This window comes from Phaethon lepturus, unplaced genomic scaffold (assembly GCF_000687285.1).
Source record: "Phaethon lepturus isolate BGI_N335 unplaced genomic scaffold, ASM68728v1 scaffold17423, whole genome shotgun sequence".
Classification (NCBI taxonomy): Eukaryota; Metazoa; Chordata; class Aves; order Phaethontiformes; family Phaethontidae; genus Phaethon; species Phaethon lepturus.
The window spans coordinates 35,699-49,022 of NW_010529911.1; the positions used below are offsets into that span (position 1 = coordinate 35,699).

Here is a 13,324-nt window from a genome sequence, read left to right on the forward strand (position 1 = left end):
ACTCCTATGAATATGGTGCTTAACTCTTTTTGCTTCTTAAACACTCACCATCAATATCTTGCTAACTTACACCCACAGACCTTTGTCTAAAAAGCACTACCACTCTAGTGAAAAGTATAATGCTTGTAGATAAAGAGTTTTTTAACCTTTACCAACCAACATTTTCACGAAAGATCTCTTTAGCCTACCTGTCTTCTAATACTAAGAAAGTGGGAATATGTCAACTACTTTATTTGTCTGGCAAATACAAGGTAAATTGACCCATTTATTTACAGGCTGAACAAGGCCAATCCATTTCATGCTGCAGCACTGACCCTTAACACAGATCCTGTGAATGAGCAGTCCATTACAATATGTACCAGTGACCTTTAATTGCATTAATGGCTTTGTTGCATGTTCTTCCATGGCAGCAACACAATTATGGTATAAATATTTCTAAACAACATAATTATTTGTTTAAATAGAAACATATATGAGTTCTGTTTATTGACAAGGAACTGCAGATGCACTGTATTTATTACAATACAAGTGTTAGAATGGAGCCCTCATGTTATACTTGTATAATGTCAAAAAACCCATCAACCAAAATCAATTATGAAATAAATTTAAAGATATTATAAATCTTCATGTGCAATCTAAAAGTTAATGGCACCTTCCTGTATTAATCTTCAGAATTTACATTACTGGGTATTATGCAATAAGAAGGTGGTACTTTCAAATTATATTTTTCCACCTGTTCACAAGATACAAATGTTCTGAAATTCCATATACCGAGTAAAACTGTTACTAGATTTCAGTTCTATGTACCATCAGCATTCAGAAGGTTTTGCGTTTTTAAACAGAAGCACTCAAAGTATTGTTTTACCTCAAATTATTATAATTTAAAAGTAATCTCCCAAAACTTTATCTAAATTCCACTGTCACAATTTTAAACACGTTTATTTATTCAAAATTGTTTGAAAGAATGTAATACATTTTTGACAGGCAGCCTTTTACAATATTGAAATCAAATCCTTGATTTCATCAAACCCTTCATATTCTGTACCTTATTCCTGGAAGGCTCATGCCAAAATGATTCAGTTTGATTTTCTTTAACAATGGTAGGTTGGCTTGACAGCATCTGACAAAACAATTCAGTGAAGTACACCATACCAGGTAAAGAGAACCTGAACTGGCTACTAGATGAAATAATGCAGAATGGAGCTTGGAATTACAAAATAATTAGTTTTGCAGGAGAATCTTCTTGCAGTATTATTAATTTTAGATTATGAAGATGTTATGGTATTATAATTACTATCTTTTGATCTATGTTTAAATAAGCCAGTGGTAATGTCTTTATTAATATGATAGGGAAAATGGACAGGAAGAATCAGTGCAACAGTGCTTTGACTGGCATAAATTTCAGCTAAATTTTATTACCATGTTTTACCTCTCTCTGGTAGAGAGCTCAGTTTTAAATGCAGAGTTCCCTGTGAGTCCCTGAGCTGAAGTGGAACATCCAGTACTAGAGTTTGCCAGGTATGATGCTAGCTGCTCAAGGCAGACTGAGGAGAAAGAGAAGTTTCCCATGTGAGCCCCACAGGTACTTGTGTTCTCAAATACACGAGGACCAGATGCCTCATGTATTATTACATTAGAAAATGAAAAAAATTCACTTTCTGTAACACTTCAGAAAAGTTCTGTCTCACCTTTGAACGAGGAATAGCTGCAAAGTTTCATCCATGTTCGAGGCACGGGGCAGCCAGGCAGTCACCACCGTGTTACCCTCTGGCTTGGTAGAAGCACGTTCCATTCTGAGGTTGCAAGGCCCTATAACATGGGGTCAAGTCTTGTAATGGCCCCAGTGCATGCTCTTAAAATACAGAGCTGCTTTTATCTAGATACCGGAGTATATTTACTAAGCTTCCAATATTACAACGTGTATTGTGTGGAATATGTTAGCTTTGGTGTTACATTGTGTGAACTTTATCTCAGAGAAGAATAATTCACTTCCGTATTTTACTGACCGATTGCTACAGAATTATCACCTTACTTAAATTTCTAATAAACCAATGTTTTGCCTTCTGTCAGCTCCCAGGCCCACAGATTCTTTTTGTTAAAATATTGCCTAAAATAGTGCATTAAGTCAAAGCTATTTGTTATTTCAAAATTACACAACTTTATAAATGTCAGTGAAATATAATGAGGGCTAGGGTGAGTCATCAATGAAGGATGCTCTAATTTTCTTGGAAGAAGCCTACAAGAAGTGATAATATTACAGGTACAGTGGACACTTTCTAATTCTCACTGTTGAGAGGTTGGTATGGCATGTATGCGTATTTTAAATACATGCTGATCCCATATGTACTGGTGACAGAGTTGATATGTTCCTCCAGCAGAAATAGCTCATGAAAAACCCTAAACGATTATGTTAAAAGGTTCTAAACCTGTTCTTGATTCATTTAATGAATAATTACAAAATGTTCCCGGGAGCACAGTCCTGGCACTCAGTGACATCACCATCTCCTCATTCACTTAAGACCAAACTTGTGCTGTGCTAATACCACACTGAAGCACTGCAGACATCAGTTCTGACTTGGTGTTACCAACCTGTTTTGGTAAATGATCTATAGCAGTGGTTAACTGCACTTCACTTTTGCAAATAAGACGTTTACCACAGTATAGTCTAAAATAAGAAATGAAAAGGAATAGAATGAAAAAAAAAAAGTAGAGATACAGAGATTTCAGATGGAAGCTACCTAAGATGTATTTCCTACTTTTAATTGCCAAATTCACCATCTTTTAAATCTTCGGAATGCCAATGGTGGACACAAAACATACACATGAACATCTGGAGTTACAATTAAATCTTGCTAATTTTGGCAATCATTAATTTTCTTCTAGTCCTTTATAGATAGATGAAGAAAGGACATTATTTTAATGCCTTTGGAATCATACAGTTGTTTTTAATTCTATATAGACTCAATTGCTGGCTTTTGTGATTATGTTTCCTTCCAAAGACATACCCTTTTACTCTGGCAATTATCACCAGGAAAAATGCACCGCGGAGTGCTCCATAGTACCATATTGTATCTGCCTGCCCCCGAGAAACCAGCAACTTTCCTGCTACAAGACTCTTCTAATTCTGACTCTTCCTGTTAGGAAAAACCTCTCAGAAAAGAATCCCCTGAACTCAGACATTAAGCTCTGGAAACTTATTTTTGCTGTGTGGCAATTCTTTATACAGTATATAACACTTGGTTTCAAACTGAGCTGTCCTTTAAAGATTTTTATTCTGGTTTGCACAGGTGTTATACAGCCATTAAAAAGAAAATCATATTAGCTGGCTTTGATTTGCGTATTGATCCAAATAAAAAAAAATCACAACAACTATTTATTAGACAAAACTATATTATACAACTTGTATAAAAAAAAAGCTTATTCTCTACACTATTAACAATTGACTGTTACCTGAAGACTTCAAAAATTAGCAGTAAAGCAGAACTAGGGAATAAATAAACCAACTCTCAAACTTTCCTTTTTGCAAACATTTATCTGCATTTTATCAAAAGTTGTAATTTTCAATACATAATTTCAGAGGTTTATGTCCACCAGACAGTAACAAAGGGAGTTAATCAAATATGAATCTTCTCCAACTGTCTTGTCAAACCAGGTAATGATGTTGTGCCAGCCAAACTCAGAGGGAACATGTGAAACAAATACAAAAGTAAACAGGCCTTAAGCTGCCCAAGGGAAAGTCAGCAAGATGGCAATTTCAATCATTTGGAATAATACTAAAGCAGCCTTAGGCTTTTCTCAGAATGGAAACATGTCACTGTTACTGCAATATTTCAACAAATCAGACTGCAAAAGAAAGGAACACTTATGTAATCGCAGCTGTGGAACAGCGCTTTACTCAACGGTGAGGTGGAAAATAATTAAGAGGAAATTCCCTTTTTGCGAGTAATTGTAAATGTACCTAACTAACAAAGGCAAACAATGTTTCCTTAGAAATTTTGAGGTGAAAAAAATCAAATTTAGGCACTGATTCCTTTCATTTTGGTACAGGAGGCTTCAGAACAACGAAAATAAAGTTCTATCAAATAAAACTATGAACATAATCTTCCTACAAGATTTAGAAAATGTTGATAAAAGTTACACTCAGAACTACAGACAAAGAAAAAAGCACTTGAAGAACAATTCCCTTGAAAAGTTTCATTAAGATGAACGGGTTGTCATATCGTTTAACTGAGAAATCAAAAAATATTTCAAATATTTGGGGAACTTACCTAATCAGTAAACTTTCAGTATGTGTCTAGTCATGTAGCCATCTTTTAGTCAATCATCAGAAAATCAAAGGCAAATTGGCATGACTCAACCCAAACTTTAATACCGCATGATTGTGTCGTGTAAGCTTGTTTTGTGCGAGGGCTGCTGTGGTTTTAGCAGAGAGATTAACGACCGGACCTAAGCTGGCCTCCAAACCTTGCCCTGCTGATGCCTCAAGCCCTTTGAAGTCTGACCATCATACCTGGCAAAACAACAGTGGGAACTAGGCTGGTGTCAGATCTAATCAAGTTTCCTGCCTCAGCATAGCTAACTATGGGGTACACTAATTGGCCCAATTGCGGATTATACCTTTTGCTACAGATTCAAGACAATAATTTAGTCAAATGATGGTTTTTATCTCCTTCTAATTAAGATTCCAAAGTGGGAAGAAATAGGATTAGACAGGCTAACTTCAAAATTGTGTCCTTTAAAGTGGTATGCACATAAGATAGACCTCTGATAATATTGCATATAATAATAGATGGCTAGTAGCTAACGTGTGAAGACTTGGGAAAGCTTGATATAGCTACTGCACCTTTTACCATAAACATTTAAATTTTCCTGGAAAGGGTCTACCTCATAATTTACAAATGGAAAATGAACACTCATAAATATTCATTAAAAACATTTTCATCCTGAATTATTAAAAAAATCCCTTTAGAATACATTTCAATCAATCTTATTTTGACGAGGAAGATGCAAGACAAACTGAAACAGTTAAATGATTCTGCAGACTATCAAGAGGCAGAGTACCTCCCACAAAACTGCAATCTAATAAAATGGATTTGACATTTAAAGTTTTTTACTGATGAGGACCAAACCATAAAGAGTTATTTAACAGGTGAGCAATCCCTGAGACTGAGATGAGAGATGAGAAAATTCATGTCCCATGCCCTTATTTTAAACTGTAAAAAAAGAATGGTCTAGTGATGAAAACCTTTTTTTGAGAAATTTTTGCCACAAGTCATAGTTTGTGTATCTCTAACTTTTCTTATGTAATTGGATTTGAAAGTGGCATGTCAAGTAGAGGTCAAGATTTTTACCCTAAATTGTGTATATAACTAAGCAGAAGCCTTCCAAAAACTGTAATGTACTCCAAATATATTTTAAATTCGTATTAAGCTACATACTAAAGAAGTCATAAACTTAGCTGTACTTTGTAGAAAGCACACTGTTGCTTGTAATGCACATTGTTGTGCTGCTTTATGTTTTTACCACCAGAACCAAACCTGACTGCTGACTCATCACATTCTATCTGCAGAAATCCATTTTAGAAGACTGTATTCACATCCCTTCTTAATTCAATTTTCCCTTGCTCCCATTTTCTTATTGACCTCATTGCACTAGTCAGTCTAGCTGTAGTCTGCCTCCCCTAATAGTATGAGGAAGAAAAACGTGTGTATTATAGATCAGTGAAACATGTACAGGAAGATCACAGTAAGACAGTGATCTAGCATGTTCAAAAAGGGCTAGTTTGTGTCAGTTCAGCTTATAGAAAGCATATCTCTAACAAAACCTGAAGTTATTCAAAAGAGGCTGCAGCTGAGCAACGAAGGGAGAAATTATACAAGTGGGTCATCTACGCATGTCTAGGGCAGCAGGTTGTTTCAAGAGTTCCACTACACCACTGTTCCCAATGCTTCTGCCCCTTGGCTAATTCGGTTCCTTTTACAGAGCCTCCTGCTAAGGTTTTTTTTTTTTTCCTTCCAAATTACATTACAAATTAGAATCCCAAATACGGCTGACGGAAAATATTATATTCTGAGTCAGGATTCATAGTGAGGAAAAAAATTTTAAAAATTCTAATTCATAGCTATAATAAATATGAATTTACTATGCTGTGAAATGAGGGTGCACGCTTCTCTGCACTTCTGAAAACAGTAAGAACATTTGTATTTTAAAATCAACCACTGACTATTACGGTTTTTCTTTCTAACTTACTGCTCAAAAGCAGTTGTTAAAACGGTTTTAATACCTCACAATGCCTGGTTTCATTAACCGCATTCTCTGGAAAGTGAGTAACATTATAAAGGAATGTCTTTAGGAAAAAAGCCCTCCTTAACGTATTTGCCTTTTAGTGGCTTCTGAAGAGGATACCTCTACTTGAGAAACTTCTAGCACTCATGCAGAGATGACCTGCATGAAGAACTGGCTGCCTGATTAACTATTAACTACTCTCAATAGGATTAGATAATTAAAGACATTGATGACCATTAATTAGGAGGAGGGCACCTTAATTTGTCACTTGATAGGGCCTTTTCAATGATTTATAGGTTAGGGCTACTTGCAATTGTGAAGGGGAGGGGGCAGTGAAGAGAGAGAACCCTTAAGTTACCTTATCAAGTGGCCAGCTAAAAAGGGCAGAGGGTCAAATAAGGGCCAAAGTGGTCACTTAAGGGTGAAGTCCCAAACACCAAAGCAGTGCCAAGCCACATTGACCATCATTTGGTGATGGAGTAAAAAATATGCTAATTTATTGGTGGCAATTCTCTCTTTTTATGGTTTCAAGCAGTTAAGACAAGTGGCCTGCTTAAGAGCTTTTCATCTGAAAAGAGATTAAACAAAATGGTTTGTCAGGGATGCTTGGCTGTTTTATGTCCTTGTTAAAAAAAAATTTGCCCAGACTGTACTGATGACTATCGCATCACCCCGAAAGCCATCTCCCATCTCTAAGCATTACTTGGTTAATAAATACATCAGCTCTAATTGCTTAATAGTGCTATGTTCATTTGCTCTTTAGCAAGATTAAAATGAAATACATCTTTTGTATTACTGCCTTCTATCAGGACTGTCTGCATAAAGGTCACAGAAAAAAGTTTAAATTTAGTAGGAAATTTACTTAAGGACATTAGTGTAAATGATACTGTGTTTAAAATGACATAAAAGATCGAAAGGTGATTTCAGTAATGCAAAGAAAATGGTTTCTGAATACTGATAAGGACACTTATCCCTCATACCACACACAATTTTAGGCAGCATTATACATTAAAATCCCTCCACTGGGGTAATAACATGTAGCTACTTTCCCACCCACTAACACAAGTAAGAGCAAGTCATTAACATTTAATTAAATATGCTCCTGACATCCTTAGAAACATGTCACGCTTTGTTATTGAAGGTTGTGGCCTACTTTCTATGTACATTTTAAACCAAAATAAACTATTTATAACAGACCGATTTAGTGCAGCAAATGAGACATTTTTAATTAGAAGGCATATTACAGTATTTTATAAACCCGTTCTGAGCAGCAAAACCAGAATGAAATGAATTTACAACATCTGATGCATATTTTATGTATTTCACAAAACGAAACATAAGAGATGGGATTAGCTCCACCTTTTGGGTTCTAAATAGTGAAACAAAACTGTTTCTCTTACCTCAATGGTGAACAGCTTTCTTTTTAATCTAAAAGCAAGGTCCTTCGTGTCTGACACATCACAGATCAAGCTGTTAAGCCGAGGAATCTGATGTACGTGAACCAAACCTTGTGGAAAGAAAGAGCAAAGGAGGGAAAAAAAATTACGAACGCTGTCATCCAGATGCATAAATTAGAGTCTTACAGCAGAATTCTGTATATTTACACACACTCATCCTCCCCTTTTTAAACTGGAGCTTACTACCAGGAGCAATGAAGCAAACGGTGCGATTATACTCAAGTAATCAAGCAGAATAAGATAAACAGAAATCCTTGTGCGAGGAAAACTAATTGCACTTTGGTACAGAAGTACAGATGTAAAGAGGGATCTTAATACTTGTCAAAACTACAGCCGGTTTCTGTGTGATTTTCTCTTGTATTTACAGTAAGCAAATATGGCTATCACCTTGCATGCTGCCCACGGCACCACTGAGTGATCTTTATTTTATTAAATGCACCAGTAAGCAGCCAGCAAAACAAGGCTTATGGGTTACCGATAACCACTGAAGCTCTAATGAGAAGTACTTCGTTTTGCGCCCTGAAAATGACTTTTTAAAAGTTTCTGGAAAATACCGATTTAGATCACGCTTTTCAATACATTTTAACCCCTACGCCATCCTAGGAGAAACACGTTTTCTTCATGCAAGAGGCTTATAGAGCTGTTTAGATGTTTTTAACAGTACTAGGTGCACTGCAAGCTCTGCATTCTGTCAGCTGCAACTCAAGCTGATTTTTTGTGACAAGGACGCTGGATGGTTTTTGTGCAGCCTAATATAGTTTCTGAACAACCTAAGGGTGATTTTCTACATCTGAAAACCAGCAAAATTCTACAGGGCTTCTCAATTACTGGCCTATATTTGCTATTCATAAAGCCAGCATCTCAATGGAAATACTGAACATTTAGAAAAGACACCTTACTTGAAAACGGCAGCTATGAGAAAGAAAATCCCAAACACTAAAACTCTAATTTAAAATAAGGCAAGTATTTTTTCAGGAGGTTTTTTTTTTTAAAAAAAAGAAGAAGAAGGCCATAAAGTTTCCTAAAATTGAAATACTTCAAAAAGCATAATTTTTATGGGCACTAATTACAAAAATCCTCAATAACATTAGAAAAACATTTTTATACTTTGAAACCTTCTATCCCTGCCTCCAGTGTAGTGACATATAAAATTATTTGTTTGGCTTTTGAGTTCAAAAAATAATGATTATATATAGGAAGAGCAGGTATAACACAGGGTTGCTTATATATAGTATTTTAAATATTTTTATTGAATGATCATCTATATAATTCTTTTGTTATTTTATTGACTTTTCAACCATCTAAATTTGCAGGTAGCTTAATAAAATTATTAATGCAGGATTCATTAAATAATGCAATAATAGAATAAAACTTCTCCTGAGTAATGTCAAAATCTCTCATCATCTGCAGTAAATAAATCAAGTTAAAGTATATTCTTAAGCAAAAAGAATCCACAAAGTTAAAACTGTTAAAAATACCTGCTTTTAGAATGTTAAATTAATTAAATTAATGTTGTCTAAACCTCAAAAGCTATGTTTTAGCATAAAATGTTTATTAAGTAGTACCAAAAATGATTTAGCGTGTATTTTTACAGGAAACCAGGAAATAACTGCTAAAACACACATTGTCTTAAAGGATCTCTTCAGTACTGGGAAAAGGAGTATCAAATTGACAGAATTATGTTAGCATAAACAAATGCCACATCACGATTATACAATTGGAAAAATAATTAGGCAAATTATTCTAGCTTTTGTTCACCATTTCTTTTTCATTCACCTTTCTTCAGATAATGAAATGTGCACTATTTTCTTCGGAAAAAAGATTTTTCTCTGATTTATTAATTACAGCCTGCATACACACAGTGGTGTCTCAACACCATCTTTGCTTCTTTTTCTATGTACACTTCTGTGGAAAACACTGCCACATTCTCACATGTTTACAGCAGGTTTCAAATAAGCAGTTTACTTTCAACTAAAGGTTCCCATTCAACTACAGTAGTATCACAATAATAATAGCTGTAATTTATGCACACTCGGAGCACCACTCCGGATTAGCTAAAACTGTCATTCGCTGCCTTGGCTATGAAGAAATTCTACTCTAATCTTTTAATATTTAAATAATTCTGCTGCAACAGCTAACAAAATCTTTGGGAAACAAACCACAAGATTAAACACCAGTACACATTTTGAAGATAAATCACTTGAAAGGCTATATGCCTTTTTACCCAAACGAGTTTCATATTTTACATGCCACACATATTCACATTCACTTTTTTAAACGTGTAAGTGCTGTGACTTAAAGCTGAAAAATAGAGCACTATTTTTAGATAAAAGTTTATACAGCACATCATTTAGCAGTTTATTCACCTTAATGTAATATATGTTTTTCTGTGTTCTCTATTTAAAACTTGGCAGATCAGAAGTATTGATTTCATGACAAGTCCAGCTCGCTGGTCAGATGATTGCCAAGCCTCCTCTGCATGTGAATTCCCCGAAGCCTGCCTGTTGAGATGTACATCTGATTGAGCCATGCCTCAGTAATACGGCTTGACAACATGCAAGGAGTTGCCATGTTTCCTTTGCAGCCTTAATGCACTTTACTGAAAATTTCCCTAACTCAAGCCTGGTTAGCAAGGAGAAACATTTAGGAGGTATATTCTAAAATGAAACCAAACGCTACTTTATAGCAGATACCCAATTGGAGGGTAAGCCGCTAAGTGCCCTAGAAACACTCAGGGCAGACTTTTTGCGTTGCTAAAGATGGAACTTACCGTGGTAATCCTTGTATAATGGATTGGTTTCTCTCTCAGAGCCAATAAATGATTCAAGACCAACTACCATATCTGACAAGTTTGTTACACGTTCCATAATTGCTTTATTCTGTAAGACATGGAAACAAAATACACATCCTATGTGATGAAAAAGGTAATTAATGTTCATAGAGTAAGCCTTGGTCTTCTCAGTGACAAACTGTGGGGAAAAAATAGGTCATCAATACTTAGAAATTTCATTAAAGGATTTTTTCTTAAAAAAAAGACTTGAAATTTCTGCTTAAAGAAAACATACATTCCACAAGCAGAAACATAAAAGGGCTATCGCAGCACTAAATTTGTATTTTCCTAAATCTTCATACCATAAGCATTTGCTCAATTCAGAGATATTTACAAGCAATGTGGCGCCTTTCCTTGACTTCTCTACTAAGAGTCAGATACCCAGCTTTTGTATGTGTTCTGAAAATGTTGTTTTTTAATATACTTAGGCATATCACCTCTAATATTTTGAGCAAGCATAACCCACACTATTATTCATTTTGGTCATCAGTCAGACAACATGGAAAACCAAAGCATTTCTTCCAGTATTTTTCTTTCTTAAGATTTCTTCTCTACACAACATATGAATCTAAAGCTTCAAGCTGCATTACCATATCTCAATATATTTGTGATTTATAAGTGATGCCTCATGTCCCATGCGACAATGTATTGTCATGTACCTTAAATAAACCGTTTTCTGCATAGTTTTCTTTACTTAATTTTATATAGCAGAAAGCAACATTCAAAGGTCACAAGTGAGATCTTCAGAGGTAACTCAGGATAGAATGTTCTTAAATGCTTTGATGACGACAGTATTTAATGAGCAACAAAACAACAAAGAGGAGACAAATTTGTGCTAAAAAGCAAAATATTTCTTTAAGATAAGACATAGTTATGTCAAAGCTGCCTGGACAGCTGGTATACTCTTGTTATTGATGGCTGTAGGTGCTGTACCCATCATACTTCCAGGGGTATCAAGACCAATCACCTCAAAAAACCCATTTCAAGTATGGAGAATCAACTCTGTAGCTCCAAGTTATAGTTTTGTATTTTTATTAATTTTAAAGCATTTTGCACATTCTGCACTTCTTTCATAAACTATACGACTGACACTTACTATGAAAGGTCAATTTAAATACTGGTAAACTAGTTGATAATAACAATTTATAAACTAATTAGGAGCAGAGAGAAGGGAAACATCCGTAGGTATGTCAGAAAAGTCTACCCATTGTACTGATACACAGGTTTGTTTATTAAAATGGTGATCAATACACCAATTGCTCTCATGAACCCACACTTCAATAACAGCGTATTTACTAGCCACAGAGAAGCCTACGAGGCAGACATGAAAGGTGAACATACCCTACTCCCATCAAAGAATAATCTGAACTCTGTTTTTTGACTGCTACATAAAGCAACTTGTGGCCTGTCCGCACAGCCCAATCTGCTCAGGTTACAAGGCCTAAATCCACCGATCCCATGGTACCTTTACACCCCCTCCTTTTCCCACCTTATGGGCCAGATGGCATTAAATCCTGGGGACTGGTCTCTTTTCAAAGCTGCTACTTGTGCGCAGGCCAAAATGATCTATCCCCATGGAATCAGGGAACTTCAATTTCACTTACAAGGTCTAATGATGGATAATGACAAAATAGTGTTATACTACAGAATTTCCTTTCTGAGGAATAACGTAAGTGTTCTGAGGTAAAAGAACACTGCCTACACATCAACCCCTAAACTTCATTATTGCATCCAGCTCTGAAATATTAAAACTGACTTTCAAATTACTTCCTTTTCTAGGAAGAGAGGGACAGTATACTATATGTTACTGGAAATTTTTGGTCATATTATTCTACAGGGGCAATGACATAAAGATGGTATAAATATAAACCTGAAGTAGCTAGTGACCTCTGTAAGTCTACAGACCAAAAATTACCATATTTTGCCAGTTCTTCAGCAGGCTGCTGCATGTTATTCATGTAAGCAAGAAATACAAAATTGTTACATGAATAAATAACCACTGATGATTTCTGTAAGCTAGCCTAAACTCTGGGTACACAAAAATATTCTACCATTTGAAAAAATGTTTGCTGTCCATTAACACTGTTGCTTCCTGGTTTTGATAACAATGGGATACAAAAACTGTGGATAGAAAGATGCTCAACCATCAGCAAGGTATCCTCCTCATTAGCAGTCCTGCAAACCATAAGAATAGCATCTTTTCTATTTAGTCTTAATTCATGAAAGATTAAAGTGAGGGACAGCAATTCAGTATTTGCCTAATGATACATACTTCAATGTGTTGGTTTCAGCTCTTCTTCTGAACAGGTTTGCTTTCTTAAATTGTACTCTGTTTGCCCATGTTGATTTTGTTTTTGTTTTTAAAGTGTGTCAAAATATTCTCCTGGCTTAATGCAGTGTATCTTGGGAAATATTTTGCACAGTGAATCCCCGCACCAAAGAGACATTTGCTTATGTGGCATTGTTGCCATAGATCTGTATCTATCACGTATTTTCTACTTTGCAGTGTTCAGCACATTAATGTCCAATCAAAGCTGACGTCAGCACACAGATAGTTGTGATGTATGGCATACTGACATAAACACACAAATCATGTTGCCCCATCTGGGCTTGAAAATTTAACAGAGCTCCAGATCTTCCTCCAGCCCCATACAAATCTACCTCCTGCTTCTGGCATAAACTTGGCAGCTCTGGAGGTGAGCCAGGACATGGTTAGGAGGCAAGCCAGGAATGGGGAGATTCCGGGAAAGAG

At 35.7% G+C, this 13,324-nt stretch overlaps 1 protein-coding gene across 1 annotated transcript in view; it reads right to left on the reverse strand.

Moving 5' to 3' along the window:
* Positions 1 to 7,685: 7,685 nt before the first annotated feature.
* The window catches only part of ELP4 (elongator acetyltransferase complex subunit 4), a gene marked incomplete at both ends in the record, with an annotated part of 51,712 nt that continues 46,073 nt past the window's right edge, over positions 7,686 to 13,324 (reverse strand). Inside the window, 2 exons of the mRNA XM_010284090.1 lie at positions 7,686 to 7,792; positions 10,513 to 10,621. Of these exons, the coding sequence (XP_010282392.1) occupies positions 7,686 to 7,792; positions 10,513 to 10,621 (216 nt within the window). The remainder of the gene's footprint in view (positions 7,793 to 10,512; positions 10,622 to 13,324) is intronic.